Here is a 16,345-nt window from a genome sequence, read left to right as displayed (position 1 = left end):
GGCTCTGTGCACCGTGACCCTCTGTGAACCCTGGGAGCAGGGCACAGCCAAGGGACACCGCTCCCCGCTGTGCTGCGCTCTGTCCCGGGTCAGCGTCGCTGCCCTGCTGCCGGCGGGGAGCGGGGCCAGCGAGCCCTTCCTTCCCTGCGCTCGCCCGCAGCCGGGGAGAGGCGGCCCCGCGGGGCTGTTGGTGCTGCTGTGAATGCCCACCTTACCCCCACCGCAGGGCACTGCGTGGAACTCTGTAACCGAGCTCCCTTCTTCTTTACGGGAAAAATAGGTCAGTTTCTTTGGCATGTTTTATTTTGCTGTTGATGGCGGCAGCAGCTGCTCTCTCCTGATGGTGAGGAAAGGATTCGCTAGTCTTCCGTGACCTCCACACCTTTCTTTTAAAATCATGATCCCTTTTTAGGTAACTCATCTTTCTTTAAGTAACTAAATCTTTCTTAGGAGACCTAATTTGTTTATCTTTTTCGTGCTGCATTATCCCTTTATATGATCACATGCGGGCCAGGTATTTTTCAAACCAGTTCCTTTGGAGAAGACCTTATGTTCTCTCCTATATATTTGTTGTTGTCTAGATCTCTCTTCAGGCATAAATTTGAGCTGTTAACTAGAGTGCCAGAAGACACATCATCCCTTGTCTTTACCCTCATCTGTATTTTTTTTTCCCTGTTTTCCACCACTGTGAAGTTCCCTTTGCAGTCCACATGAGCAGCAATCTGTTTGGAGGCAGCCTGAGGTTAGTCTGCACCAAAAGCATCTGGCCCTCTGGATTGTACCAGCTGGTATGGTTAGAAGTGTGTCACGGACACATGTGGCCATCGGTTGCTGGTGGGCTCATCACTGATGCTGTAACTATCCTCAACAATTCCCATGCTGTTCACTTTCAGCTAGCTTCTCATTCCCAAGGGATTACACTGGTCCTTGTCCATCACTGTCCCTTCTGTAGAAAGCCACATGCAAACAAACATGTTGATTCACTTGGTTAACTTCTGAACTTTTTTCCTAATGTGTGTTGAATGCATTAAAAGAAATCTCCTCTCTTTTCCTCCCACACAGCTGTATGGGTTGGAATCCTGTGAATTAGGGTTGCTCTTAAAAGCACGCTAGGCTATTTTTGCACACCCTGTCTCCTCCTGTTTTCCCAGGGAAAGGGAAGATGGTTGAGGAGAAGACAACCTCCTAGGGTATTGTAACAGTGTGCTTAGCCAGTGTTACAGCAAGTGTCATACCATATTGGTAACTTCCAAAACCAGTGCTCTTCCACACATTGTTTCACGAGTTGAATTCATTTTAGCCTACCTGTTTGACAACTATGTAGAACATTTAGTTCTGGCCTAACGTTGTACCATTGTGTATGACATGATTTAAAATGTGTCATGTTTTACATATTGATGCAAATTGCCCAAATTATTTCAGACCCACACCGTTGCTAAGGATAACTGTGGTGTAGTGTAGCAGGTGCTCTGACAGTACATCTAAGAGTACTGTCCTGTCATGGTCTGTGCACAACAGATAAGTGCTGTGCTGTTAGTACAGAGTGAATAATCTCAGCTGTACAATTTACAGCACAACTGATTTAAAAAATGTAGATTCTCTTCTTAGTGCTACATGTGTGTATATCAAATTGCATAATTTTGTTTAAGTTGAATGTTTAGTGCATGATTTGAATCACATTTGGAACAAACTTGGAGGAGTAGGAATAAAGAGAACATCTTGTTTTACAGAGTAGGAAAAGCCTGTGGTTCAGATGTGTGATTGCAATGGTAAATACCAGATTTTTTTAGTTTTAGTGTACCCTGTGTGAACCACTGGGCTGTAGGAGGTGGGAATATGGCACAGCCTTGTAAAATACATCTTCTCACAGAGGCAGGGACTGAGACAATACTTCTGTACAATGGGGCTATTATTTTTTCTTCTTCTTTGGGATCTTCACCGAATTAGCAGCAATCTTTCTCTCAAGTCAATATAACAACTTTGCTGCTGTTGAAAAGTGCTTATTTTTAAATATGCTTTTTTTATCTGTGTCTTCCTGTCTACAGAGAAAGAGAGGCATTTGCTTCTTGTGTCTTGTCTGTACTGGTGGTCACTGTGGGTCACGTTTGTAACACCAGGTGACAGACATGGTGTGAAATATGCCAGATTTTTACGAAGTAGTATTGCATAAATTTTAAATGTATTTTCTCTTCTGCTTATGGCTTGGTTATTGGAAGTTTGTGCAGCAAGGACTAAGAAGAGTACTGTAAACTTGTCAAGAAAAAAGCAAATTGAAAATAGAGAAATATATGTAAACATAAAAGATGAATAAGAATAAGGACAGCGCAAATATTTCAATGTTCAATTTTACTTTCATATAAATTTTGTCAACTTCTGAATTAAGGGAGAAAAGGAAAACTTCTTTGGGAAAGTTATCAGCCTGACTAAAAGTGGTTTAGTTCTTGCCTAGAAAGGAGCCATTCCTTCTAATCATTGCATTGAGCTTGAATTTTCTGGTTAAGTTAGCTCATCCTCAGAACATCCTACCCAGTAATAGTTCTTTTTGCTGCAGTAATAGTTACATCACTTTTTTTCCCCTTTTTTTATTTTTTTACATAGGCTAGGCAACGATGACAACCAGTTTGAGCTCAGCATGGCCAACAGTGGATGTGAGGTGCATCGCTTTGACCCCAGCATCAAGTCAGCACACATTCAGGAGGGTCGGCGCCTCTGGTACCATCGCCTCTCCATTGACTGGAGGGATCCCAATCCAGCCATTGCAGCTCATAAACTTCACAGCAACACAAAGAAGCTGGGCACAGTATTGAATGAATTTGGGCATCAGAAGGTAAGGAAGGACTCGGGTGTCTACTTTCTGACTGCAGGATTAGGTGTTGGGAAAGCTCCAGATCTCCCTTCTTGCTGCCTGAGGACACCATGCACTTTCCAAGGTTTTCTCCTGATAATGGGTTTTTCTTCAGCAGTACTTGTAATGCATTTCTTGTAGGGCTGCCTTTTCTATCTTGCTTTTTCTGTGTGCTCATAACAGCCACCATAATTTTAAATCCCTAGCCATATACCAAATACTCTCTTCCTCCTCCTCACTTCCTTTTCTCTTGAACTTACTGGTGACATTGGGTGCTAGCACATTTAGTCCTGTGGAAGTTCTGGTCTTTGCCTGAGCATGAAAACTAAACTACTCACACAGACAAGTTTATAAAGAGGAAACAATATTTGCAACATAAATTAGAAGAGAAGAGGTAATGGATGGTCTGTTTACATTTTCAAGGTCACTGTTCCTAATTACAGTCCTCAAAACCAAAAACATCCTGTTTTGAAATTGGCAGCAATCTGTGGGATGTTTTTTAGCATTTCCCAGCTTGTTTTTAAGGAACTATAAAGACATCATGAATTTTCAAATCTCAGATAAATGTTGCCATAATACATTTCAGGAAGTTCCTTAGGTTGCTTTTAAGAGAGTCTTTCCTTCAGAGGATATACAAACATGAATTCAAATGCTAATATACTTCATTGCCTGCGGCTAATTCTGCTTGTCTCTGTTTTTTCAGAAATAGGCCGCCTGGGCTAAGGAGGAGCTCTTCTGTACGATTTGCAAAACAAACAGTGCAATGTTTGTTTGGCTTGTTATTTAAAAATGCAAGATGTCCTTTTCAGTTCACTTTTTACTTTTTAAAAATATTTTCTTTTGGTTCAGCTCTACTGATTGGAACATTCTGAAGATAAGAGCAGAGAAAGGGAGCCTTTTTCTTCTTCCAATACATGCTGTAACTGTAGTAGGCTGTGCATTAGTGAAACATCTGGGGAGATAGAGAGATGGCTTTTCTTTGATGTGTGCCTTGCACTGTTTTGATTTTAGAAGAATTAGTCACACAGCAAAAAATTGATGACCCTATCCAGAAAAAGTGTACAAGTCTTGTGATATATCAGACCTGCTGAGATCAGTCTCAGGTTATCATGGTAAAACAGAGTGGTGTAACACCTGTGAATGAGCAGGATGTCAGGGAGAATTCTGAGTGTGTAACTTTCTGACATGAAAACAGTAGGCTGGATGGCAGCCAAGAAACATAATGCACACATAACACATGCAACCAGGCTTTCCGCTAGCTGTGTACATAGGACATGGGATTTGGTTAAGTGTTTTGGTGCATTATGAACAGTGTACACAGCCTCTTGCTCTGGTAGCATTTGGGAAGCTCCCCTGTGCAAAGCTAGGGCTTAGTGAAGTCAGGAGCTGACTTCCTCCCAGTGAGGATAAAGGTGTTACACACTCTGCAACTTTCTGGTGCTTTATATTTGTGAAATACCTGAGTGGGCTGACTGTCCTCACACTGTTCTGTTTAGGTTTTCTTTAACTTAGAAGGAAGGCAGCCTGAGAAGTTGTGTATTGCGTGGAGACATCATTCTTCTGGTGAATGTGAGTGGAATGTTCCCTCAACTGAATAAATAAGTTAATTCAAAACAGTTTCACAGAATATTTTCCGAAGCACTTTCTTTCAATTAGAAAATGAAAACGTGCTCTTCATCCCATTTTTAATTTAAAAAACCCTTCCGCCTACCCTCAATGTTGTTGCGTTCCCACTTCAAGGCAGGAATTCCAGGCAGCTGCATTTGAAGTTAATGCCTCATTTTATCCATGCTTTTATTCTTTAAGATTTGGGACTTGATCCAAGACCCTACAAGTGACTGAAACTATTTCCACTGATGTTAGAAAATCAGGCTGATGAAGTCAGCACAGACAAGACCTCCTGGAGTTCTTGCTGTTGTATTATTGAAAAGAAAACTTGAAGTTTGGGGGTTTTGTGTGCAAGAGAATCAAAGAACTTGGATGGGCTTGTTTACACCCTGACTCAGATGAGAGCACACCTGCTGTTCTGCAGACAGTACTGGGACCTCATCCACACAAGGGAAACCCATCCCGATATTTTGGCAAGAAATACAAACACTTTTTGGTGTCAGAGAGGATGTGAGAAAAGATTAAAAGAGCTTGATCTTTCTAACTGGCTATGTGGCAAAACAGCCCTCAGTTCTCTGAGTGTAAATATCCTGGAGGCAGAGGACTTATCTAGTACTATATTAAGATGTGGCTGACGAAGGAAACATGTAGTCAGAATATATTTGGGAACTCCTAGAGTGTGAAATCTCTTAAGCTCTGGAATAATCTCCAAAGGATATCATGGGAGTCTTATTTCCTGGTATACAGATCTAAACTGAAAATTTACTGGTGTATCTTCTGAGAAGAGTAGTATTTTATCAGCCACAGGAAAGGATGAAGATGTAAAAATTGATCTTGGTCATCCTGTGTTCCCCTCCCGCTGCCCTCAATTCTTTTGCTGAGCATGCACACTCTGTAGTGCATTCTTGATGAACAGTGGGGGAAAAGGGAGAAAGCCACTGAGGGCCCAAGATTCTCTTTCTTATGGCAGTGGTGTTCAACTTCATGAAACCTTTCACTTTCCTATTCTCTAATTACCTACTGGGGTGAGGATGCTACAGTGCTGGTGTTTCCCATGGATTAGTGATAGGTGAATGGCGAGCTTCCTTCCTACAGAGTTGTTGGATAATTAAGTCAGAAGGGACCTTGAATGGCTTGTGGTTCAGTCCTCTGCTCAAAGCAAGGCCAGCTGTGTAGTCAGACCAGGTTGTTCAAGGCTGTATCCATTCTGGTCTTGAAAAACACTGAGTTTTCTCTAGAATAGAGACTGCCCAGCTTCTCTGGGTCAGCTGTTGTCCTGCTGGACTGTTCTAATCATGAAAATGTTTCTCCTTATATCCAGTCTGAAAGTCCCTGATTTAAATTCATGTCTGTAGTCTCTTGTCCTACTTCTATGCACTGCTGAAGAGCCTGTCCCCACTGTCTTGATGACCTCTTTGTGATCTCTACAGGCTGATGTTTTTCCTCCCAACAAAGCATCTCCTGCCTAAGCTGAAAAAGCCCCATTCCCCCACTTTCTCCTTGCAGCCACCTTGGTGGCTCCCACCTGACCTCACCTCAGTTTATTATCATGTGTCTTGTGTTGTGGGAACAAAAACTAGATGTAGTATCTAGATGCACTCTTCCAAGTGCCAAGTTCAGCAAGATAATCACATTCCTTGCTCTGTGGACTGTGCTCCTGCTAGGATGCTGTTGGTCTTCTTTGCACCATGATCCCCAGGCCCTTTCTGCCAAGCTGCTCCCCAGCCAGGCAGGCAGGCAGCCCCCAGCTGGTATCACTGCAGGCAGTCCTTCCTCCTCAGGTGCAGGACTTTGAATTTCATCAGGTTCCTGTCAGCTCATCCTTCCAGCCTGTCTGGGTCCAGAGCAGGGGTCTAACGTGTCTTTATTGTCTAACATGTCTTTATTGGCTGGTCCTGCCAATTTGGTGTCATCCATAAACACGGCAGGAGTGCCAGGTGACACCTCCTCTAGTTGATGGTAAAGGTGTGGAACAAGATGAATCCTGGTGTAGGCCCTGTGGCACTCGGCCTGTAACTGACCTCCAGGCAGAGTACAATCCACTAACCACTGCTCATCCAGACTGTAATGTCCTGGCTGGGATGCAAGTTTCTGTGGGAGACAGTTTCAAGTATATATCCCAGTGCTGTTCTGGACCTGTCACAGCCAGTTCCATGGTCTTGCAAGGGGATCATCAGACTTAATTTCAGCTGCAGGGGGGCTAAGTTATCTGTCCAAATGAACCCTTCATCTAGTCTCAGTATAGACTGTTGTTGTTTATGGTATCATCCTCAGAAGGTTGCTATGTAGTCTAGATTTTAGTATAGAATAAAACTGTAAGGGAAAGACCATATTGAAATGTGAGCTTACTCTTCCCACTCTTATCTCCTCTTCAAAAAAACCTAACCCTTAACCAGAAATTCAAACCAAGCTACTATGTGTGTTCTGTATTCCAAAGATTGTGCTGTGAAGCACAATTAAAAACCTTTGACAGAAAGGCCCTGAGCAGCAGAAACAAGCAAGAGTTCATGCTGTCCCGAATGGGCATGTGTGGTCACACATGCAAATTCTTATTTCAGTAATAGTTTTCCTCCCTCTGGAGCTCTGTAGGACAAGTCTCTTGTTGTGCCCTCAGTAAGTGCTATGAGATTGCATTCCTTGGCAGTATGGCTCAGCAGTGGATGAAATTGTTTCTTGTAAAACAAATTAATCTGGAAAGGAGAATCTGAGAATGCAAAGTAAAACCTTAATTTAATCATGAAGTACTCACAGCTGTAACTTTAGGGGACAGCAGAGCTGTGTTCAATTCCTGCTATTCAAGTTATCTCCAATTGTGTAAGAGACCAAACTGTGTCTTTGTTCATTATGAAAATAAATGCAAAGCAATCTTTACATCCTGATTTTGATTTGAAGGCTTTAATTTACACTCTCTCTTCATGAACATTATTTTTTTCTTTAACAACTTGGCTAATTTTGCTTTGTTTTATTGAATAGGCTTCAATTTAGGATTTCAAAAGGAAAAACCTCCTTCCCTTCACCTGTTATTTAATACTCAACACAACTTCAAAACACTACACCGTGAAGTCATTTTGATTAATAACATCATCTCCTCCTAGGCAAGTAATTTATCACTTGCTCTTCTCCTCAAGTAGATACAATAGAATTTATTTCATGCTACACTTCCAGTTTTGTGAAGGCTGATGTGAAAGGACAAGTATTAAAGAAAAGATTTACCATTTTTTGCTTAAAATCAGCTCTGTTGGAAGTACACAAATAGATATAAAATAAAAGTCCAGAGAAAATGTATAGCAGCTTAGTTGTGCACGGTGATTTTATTAACAAAACAAAAAATAAACTCTTCAGGTTGGGAAATGGCCGTGTTCAAGTTTTTCAGCGATGCAATCCGTGTAATTACTCTTTACTATGCATACCTTAGGGCTGTAGGGGCCAGAACAGGCTTTTGAATTCTTGACCCTGCCTAGACAAAATCATTTAACTTTGGTTATCCCTTGCAAGGCTAGCCTTAGGTATTGCCCAGGGAGCCTGGGGGTTGCTTAGTGTGAGTTGTGTTCACTGAGGGGCTGCTGTGTCCTAGCTGGGTGTGTGGGAGCCACATTCAGCTCAGCTGTCATCTTAACTCACAGCAGGACCTCAGTACCAGCTGATGAGCACCTGCAGACTGGTCCTGATGTGGAATCCTGAGCTCAAGGTGAGAAGCCAGGAGCTCAGAGGCCCAGGAGCTCTTGCAGAGATATGAGTCCTTGTTGCTGTTGCTGCTGCAGCCGGGCAACAGCCGGAGTGGAGGCACAAGTTCAGATCTGCTCTGCTACATGTGGCTTCGTGTCAGAAAGAAAAAATGAGACCAGGTCTTTTGAATTGTTGCATCACAAATCCTGAAGTAAAGGTTTGGGATTCTGTCTTGAAAGGCCTAATTTTTTCTTTGTTTTTTATGCTTATTTGGGGTTTTTCCAAAATCTCGGTTTTAGGAGGAAAAAACCCACCCTTCATCTGATTTTTAGCCTCATTTTTTTCACATCCAATTTTTCTTGTGCAATCAATGGTCTTTAGGCTTAAGTGGCCCTTTTTCTGCAGCTGTTATTTACCATTCACATATAGCCGTGAAGAACAGCCTTTGCGTATGTAGGGTGATCATACTGGCCTTTCTAAGATTTCTCCAATGTGAGAGAGCCTCTATTTCCTGAAACATCTTATTTGTGTTGTGTTGCCCCTCCTGCAGCTGGAGCATCAGCAATCAGTGCTATTCAGAAGTCCCAATGGTGTCACTGCTAAGGCTCAGGCTGTGACTGCCTTCTTCCTGGAAATGTCCTGACTGTCCTCTGCAAATGTCTGCACTGTTACTGCTTATCATCTTGTTTGCTTTTTTGTGACTCATCAGACTGTCTCCTTGTTATATCAGTTTCTGAATGGCACAGTAGAAAGGGTTTTGTCCCAGAACACTGATTTTTTATACAGTGTAAATGGCTGGTCATGACCTATTTGCAGAAGGAGTAATTCTGCACAGAGAAGTCCCATTTTAGTACTGCACCCTTTTGCACCAGGCAGATGCAATACCATAGCATTTAGAGCTTATAGTCTAAATAAATGACCTGCCACAGGATGGAGGAGCACGAAACTCACCTCCATTAACTTAAATTTCTACATTTGAGATAGCTGTTGATGTCCTTATAGACTCAAGCTAAACTGTTATGGTGCAGTTTGTCTCATTCAAGGGCAGATATTGCTGCAGTTTGAGCACTAACTGGTGCCATGTGTGAACCTTTCGTTTGGGGATCTCTCAGAGAGCTGGCAAATCTTACTCCACTTGCTGAAAAGAGGCAATCAAACTAGTGCAGAGGTTTCCAGGTGCAGTTGGAAATGCTGCCTTCTGTAGCCTTGTAATAGTTGCCCCTGAGTAATCTACAAGCTCTTGGCACACAGTGTTTCTTTCCTGGATGTCTATATTTTTTCATTTTAGGGATAATGAAATCAAGGTGGCGATAGCTCTGTATTTGCTTAGTCAGCTGGGGCTGCTGCTGCCTAAAGTATTTTAACTGTAAGTAGATTGAAGAGTTTGGCTGCAAGTGAAAATGGGCTTGACAACCTCATGTTTCTTGAAGCAAAGATCTTTTTTTTTATTTACTGCTCACCAGCTCTTGCTCTTGGTGTTGTGTGCACAAAGTGCCTCATGTACTTTCGTTTACAGGATTTTGTCTTGGTCCCTTACATCTCCTTTCGCCTCATTTAAATTCTCTCCACCAGGAGCACTTCTCAAGACATTGTTAAGAATATTGGTATTTCTAGGGAGTGACCTGAAGGTGCTGTTTAGTATGCAATTGTCAGGCATGGAAGAAAGATCTTTTTAATGATGCCATTGGCTGAATATGGTGCAATCCAGAGCCTTTTCTTCCCCTAGGAAAAGGCCTAGTGCAATGCCTGAATTGTAATGAAAGAGTTGAAGTATTGCGCTGTTGAAGCAGAACTTATTCAGGTCATCTTTCAAAAAAAAATATAGGCACTTTCAAAGCATATTATTGTCTGCTAAAAATTAGAAGGGAAGGACAATTCTTTTTAGGGTTTTATTTTCCTTTTTTTTGTTGCCTTTGTTGTGGTTGTTAAGACCTTTCAGAAAAAAATCAGGTAATAAAAATCTGCTTTCCCCCAGCTTTGCTAGAGGGCTGTGCAAGCAGTGTTCAATTCCACCTTCCTATTTGACTATTTCAGTGTCAAAGAGTTGCATTCAGAGGAGCACGGCACTTGCTGCAGGCACCATGGAGTCAGCATTGCTGTGCTGCTGCTGTAAGAAACCAGTCAGTCTTGGTTCCCTCCTCCTGCCAAACCTGGAGCTCGGCAGGAGCCTGGGACACCTGCCCTGCTTCACAAGGTGCTACCAGATGCAGGGCACCTGCTGAGCACAGACCTGTATGCACATTCCCCAGCTCCTCAAGCCGCTAACACTGGCTTAAACACAGCAATGTGAATCTTACGGTTTTAATTTGGCTGAGGTTCTGAATATCTGATCAGGGTGGTGGTCCATAACATGGCATGGGTTTAATGAGAATTGAGATCAACCCCTTTCTATAAGCATCCTGGTTTTTCTCCACTAGCCATCTTTCTCAAAATTTCTCAGTGTTGTTGACATTAACAAGCTCTTTAGATAAATGCCCTATCCAGAGCACCTGACAGCTTTCTAAAAAGATGTACTTTTTTTTCTCCTCACATTTGTCTCTCCTTCTGTCACGGTTTACAAATTCTTGTCATTGGAATTGGCCATATCTTGTTTAAATATTTTCACCTTAGTGTCTGTATCCTTTCTGGTCTTGCTTTTGATCTGACAGCAATTTAAGGTATCCCTCCATTCTCAAAAATTTGAAATCCAGAGGTCAAAGATTTAGCAGCTCCTTCTGCCCCTCTTGAATGCTTGTCCCAGACGAAATCTGAGTTGTGCAAGCATTTTGTGGTGTTTTTTTATTCATGTTTTCAGGAATGTACATGCAGGTTTCTTCTTGTCATGGTTGCAGGTGAATAGCAGGGTGGACAAATAGTGAAGCAAAAGGGTGGCAGGTTGGCACCTTGGACCAGAAATGGAAGGAAACAAATAGGTCCCCATGGAGGGCTGTAGTCTCAAAGGACTTTATTGTTTTGGGAAGTGCCGATGGGAACCAAGTCCTCCACCAGATTTAACTGGAGCTACTTGGATATAGCAGGGCTGCAGATTCTCATCCTGCGAGAGATGTTCTTTCAGGTGTGGTGGACATGTTTTGAAATGAGACTCTGATCCCTTTCTTCAATCACTCACATTTTGAAGGCCCCCACGGGCACTGTGTTAATAAACCATAGAAGGTCTTGCAGCCAAAATGCTCTTTACTCTGAATGACTATTTTACAGTAGCCTAAGCCCTCTGTCCCTTGCTCTGCATGCACACACTTGCAGGTCTTGCTCCTCAGGGCTTTGGAGTCAATTGCTGCTTCACCCTTTGCCTTCTATTGCGAGCCTCCTGTGCCAATGGCCCCCTCATCCCCCCTCAATGTGCTTGTCCTACCGCTGCTGGCTTTCACCTTTAGCCAGACTAGGATAATGTGGCTTTTTGCAAGCATGGAGCTGTGTCCCACCATCCACGCTTGGTGCTGGGGCAGCACAAACAGACTGCAAATGTTTGTTCCCCTCTAATGAAGGGACTTGAGGGTCTCGCTTACACCGTTTATTCTTTTGAGTAAATATCCGTTCCCAAAGGCATCCAGCAGCGTCTGGCAGAGAAGATCAAAAGAACAGAAATGAAAGGGTTTACCCCCCTTTGTGGGGGTAGTGGGCAGCAGGACATCTCCTGCAAGATTAGATGGCTGAATGTGCGTTTTGCAAAGTGACTAGTGCGCTCAGCCAGGGCTGCGCACTGAGTGGCTGCGCTTCCAGCTTGGCTGCTGGAGGAGTACATGCAGTATTTAAAATGTCTGTGTGCAGCATGGGCATTGGCAAGAAGAGCTTTTGCAGCTGATCAGGCTGTTAAATAATTTAAAGTCAGGGTTTCTGCAGATCCCTTGTGGGATTTTTCTACTTGGGCAGTGTAGCCATTGGATTGAAGGGCCAGGTGAGGGGACCGGGTTGTTTTCATCTTCTAGTGTACAACAGGAGAGCCATGCAAACTGGAAAAGGTGACAGGGAGCACAGTGTTTCTGAGCAGAGATGCACACTTGTGAGCTGCTTCCACTCGGAGTAGGTGAGGAGGTCACTGTTTGAGGGCTTATGTCCTCACAGTGACTTTTACCATTTCCTCTGAGGAAGCCTCATTTTGAGGCTTCCGCTGGTGGTGAGGTTCCTGTTGCCTGCTCTGGAGACTGGTCTCAGTTTAAAGAAATGGGGAACAAAGATCTTTGATGCTCAGTTTTTCTTGTGAGGGGAAGGTCTTCTCCCTCAGCCATGTCTATGTACAGTGTGTGCCTTCTCCATGCAGAGAGCTTGTAGAATCTATTCTCTGGGTCACTGTACAGGAACCTTGGTCTTGCTGGGTAGCAAGCTAGACAAGATGTCTGGCTTTAAGATCATTATAGTGTAGAGCTAGTTAAACCCATCAAACCTGTCTGAAAACCAATTCAGGCTTGGAGATCTGTATTATTTTGACCAGAAGATGATTAACAAGTGAGCTGCTGTCTCTGACTAGTCCAGTGCCCAGCATGAGTTGGGATGGGAATGATGCCAAGAACTGGTCCCATGACAAAGAATGATGTTTGTGGTGACAGAAGCCTACAGGTGAAAACCTCTGACCTCCTGACCAAATGCAGCCAGGGAGAAAGGATTTCAGGCCATGCTGATCTTGTAAATCAGCTGAGGGTTGTTTGTCCAGAGATTACTTGTCCATTGGTAAAGTGTTGTTAAAAGGAGCCTTCTGCCAACTAAAAGGCCTCTTCTTCTCTGCCTGTCCACTGGAGTAAGAGGCATTGCTTAACTGGTCCAGTTAACTGGGCTGGAGGGGGTCTATGTATCTTTTATTCTGTAATGGGTCCTCAGAGAGAAATTGTTTCTAGATGGAGAGAGTACATGGGAGATGTCTCGGCATCAGAGACCAAAGGAAGAACTGGGGAAATAAAGTGCCAGGCTGCCCGCAGACCTGGGCTCTGAAGCTGTGGGAAGGAGATACTTGGGGTGCCTGCATGGATCTTTCCTAGGAACAGTTCCCCATGGAAGAGCACAGGCAAAGTGCTCGTAGTGCTCCTGAGCGCGCCGCTGAGATCGATGCCTCCTGCATGTGCTGGGTTTGCTTTCTGGATGGGTGCATTTGTCTGGGGCCATTACTGCATATGGCAAGCTGTTGCTATACTGACAGTTGGCTGTGAGAAAGTTAAATACGTTTTTTTTAATATGATTTTGAAACATTTTCTCTGATTTAAGTGGTAAACATAGTATTACTTAATATCCTGCTCCTGCTGTGTAATGCATTCATGGAAATACATCACCAGAGCTGGGAGAAAAGACTGTCACTTGCAAGGCTGTGGAGAATCAGTGGTGAGAGCAGAGGAAGGAAGCTTGCCTGCCCTCACTGCAGGTTTTCTGTTTCAGTGATGTGTATATTGTATGAGTAACTTCAACTGGGCTGTTGCTTTACTGTAAAAAAAGACCAAAGACCCTGTGAGCACCCAACTGCGCAAATCGTCCTTGTGACTTGGATGCCTTAAGCAGATTCTTGAAGATGTGCCCGACCTGTCACACTGGGAGTGAATAATCTCAAATGGCACATTTGTTCCAGAGCCAATTTGAAACTGGCTGTACAGACCACCACAGAGAGGTGTAAATGTGAGCAGGAAGGAAGGGAAGTAATTTGAAAGAGAAGTGCTGCCGATTGGAGCTGTACATCACTGATCAGTGGTGATTGACTCTTCTCCTGATGTCAGTGTCTGTGTTGCTCTGGCCAGGCCCCCAGCAGTCCTGGTCTCCCCGGTGGATGGCTCAGAGAGAGAGGCAGGATATTTTCCCCTCCCACCGATCACAGGGAGCATGGGAAGAGACAGTCACAAGCTGCTGGGAGTGTAATTTGCTATTAGGCTATGTGGCATCCTGTCTGCCATCAATTACAGCCTTTGCTCAGAATAAGAGGCAATGAAAGGGACTTTATATCCAAGCCATCTCCTGCTGGTGAGGATGGGCTGTGGATGCATTTTGAGAGGAAAGAAAATGAGGAAAGTATCTTGCTGAAAATCTGCATAGGAGAAAAGGATAAGAGGGAAGTTACATTTAGACAAAGCACACCCAAGAACCTGCTGTTACCTGCAAAGATGTGCTATCAAAATGTAAATTAAACAACTTTTGCTAGAGTTTTGTTTTCTGAGAATAGAGAATTGTACTTAGGTGGAGAGGGGAAAACTGATGCATAAGTTAGCAGATTTTTTCTTGCTTTACAGCTGATATCAAAATGGTAACCTGGTATCACAGGGAGCCAGAGCAAAGGAATATTTTTCTCTTGAAGTGTGAGAGCAGCCCTGCAGTTCAGGAGGCTGGGGTGGTTGTAAGGTCTGTCCCTGTTCCTGAAAGCTGTAACCAGCTCTCCTCTTCCTGCTCCCAAGCTTACACTGCAGACCTGCTCCCAGAGAACTGGAGGGATCCTCTGTACCTGACCTGCATTTGCTGGTTTTGCCTTTCCTGGCTTCCACTTCCACATGCTGAGCTCATGCTGGAAGTAATACAGCTAAATTGCTTCCTCCAGCTACTCACTCTCAATTGACTCTTCTCCATGGGGAGCTTTAAATGATGCCCATGGGGCAGCACAGAGCCTGAAATCCCCGTTAACCCTGGTATTTCAAAAGCGATCAAGGCAAACAGAGCTCAGATCTCTGCTTTAGGAAATGATGCACACTTGTAACAAGTCATTACCCTAAAAAGAAGAAATGAGCCTTCATACAGTATGTGCTGACCTTCACTAACTAAACCACAATTTCTTCAGCTGTTTTATATGCTTGGTTGTGCATGAGCATGGCCCCCTTTTTATTTTTTCTCCAAGTGGAAGTGGTACAATGCTGCAGTGCTTTTTCAAGGGAGCTAAGCTGAGAAAACATTCAAAAATCCACGTTTTTTACTTTTCTGTGATAACCAGTTAGTTCATGGAGGATAAGAGGATTTGTGGAAGATAAGAGGAACCAGCCTTTGTGAGTGCTTAAAACTCACTGTCATACTTTACCTTCAGGCACTGTAGATCTTTGCCCTCCAGGATTTATTCACAGCAGCAGATTCCAGCTGGGCTCCCAGGTCAATTAGAGCTCTAAATTTATAGATTTGTCCACTAATCCTTTCACTGGCACTTTGGATCAAGGCAACTGGAAGGGGGTAGTGCATTTCTTATTGGTAGCGCGCTGCTTATCACCGATGGTAAATATCTCCTGAGCTGTCTAATCATCACAAAACTTGCATTTGGTGTCAGCAGGATGCTTGTAAATTTGCTCAGATACTCTGAAACGGAGCTGTTCTGTCATTCATTTTGCACTATCCATGGAATGAAATGGAGACTGTGGGCAGAGAGGGACACCTTGCTTGGAAGGCAGTGACAAAGGTTGGTGGGTTGAGACAGGTACTTTCTTCCCTCCGGGCTTCTGAGCAGTGCAGGGCACTGAGAGCAACAAAGAGCCTCTCATTTGTGTATGCAGCACATCCCCACTATTTCCTGGTCATTTCGTTATGTGTTCAAGCTGTTATGATGGTAACTCATTTTCTCCTACTGAAACATTGGTTAGCAGCCACTTTTCAGATCAGTTTTGCAAATGCAGCACAGAGCATGCAGAGTGCCTGCTGAGCAGCCAGAGCAGCAGTTAGTGTCACAAGAGAAAAACAAACAAACCTGGAGGAGGACTGGAAACATTACGATGGGAAAAAGATGTCCTACTGATGCCATAAAGTAAGATCATGGGAAAACAAACACCTAGAAACATTTCTTCCCCTATCCATCCATCCCCTCCCCCCAAGAAAAAAAAAGGGTTTGAATAATTTGTCTGCTTTCAAAGTTACGTAAGTCTCCCAGAGATAAAAATCTGTGGTTTGTTAAGTGCAGCAGTGTGGTCCTGTGGCAATTGCACCTACATGGAACCAACTGCCTGCAAAACTGCATTACAGGTAGAGATATGAGTTGGTATTTGCAAAATAAATAACCCATTTAAATGTATGAAGGAAAACAAGTGCGCTCAGCCATGATGTAGTTCTCCCCTGAAATGTCATGAGCTGCATCATTTACATTCAGCCTCCCCTTGAACCCAAAGGAGCGCTGTGTTCAACTGTTTCACTGACCCGCAGACGGACAGACTGACAGGCTCTTTGTTGGAGAGGCAAGTTAGGAAATACCAGAGCTAAGGTTGTCTGTGCAACCTTCCTTTCTGCTCCCCATGTGGACATACCACAATATGGGCTTTAATTCCATAATCCCTCGGTCATTTTCCACTGGCC

General features: G+C 43.6%; 1 protein-coding gene across 1 annotated transcript in view; it reads left to right on the top strand.

Moving 5' to 3' along the window:
• The window catches only part of METTL24 (methyltransferase like 24), a 35,772-nt gene that overhangs the window by 8,635 nt on the left and 10,792 nt on the right, over window positions 1-16,345 (top strand). The window contains exon 4 of the mRNA XM_017739590.1: window positions 2,599-2,827. Within this exon, the coding sequence (XP_017595079.1) occupies window positions 2,599-2,827 (229 nt within the window). The remainder of the gene's footprint in view (window positions 1-2,598; window positions 2,828-16,345) is intronic.

This window comes from Corvus brachyrhynchos, unplaced genomic scaffold (genome assembly GCF_000691975.1).
Source record: "Corvus brachyrhynchos isolate BGI_N302 unplaced genomic scaffold, ASM69197v1 scaffold14, whole genome shotgun sequence".
Taxonomy (NCBI): Eukaryota; Metazoa; Chordata; class Aves; order Passeriformes; family Corvidae; genus Corvus; species Corvus brachyrhynchos.
Note: the sequence above shows the minus strand (reverse complement) of the source record. Positions and strands in the feature narration are given on the sequence as shown.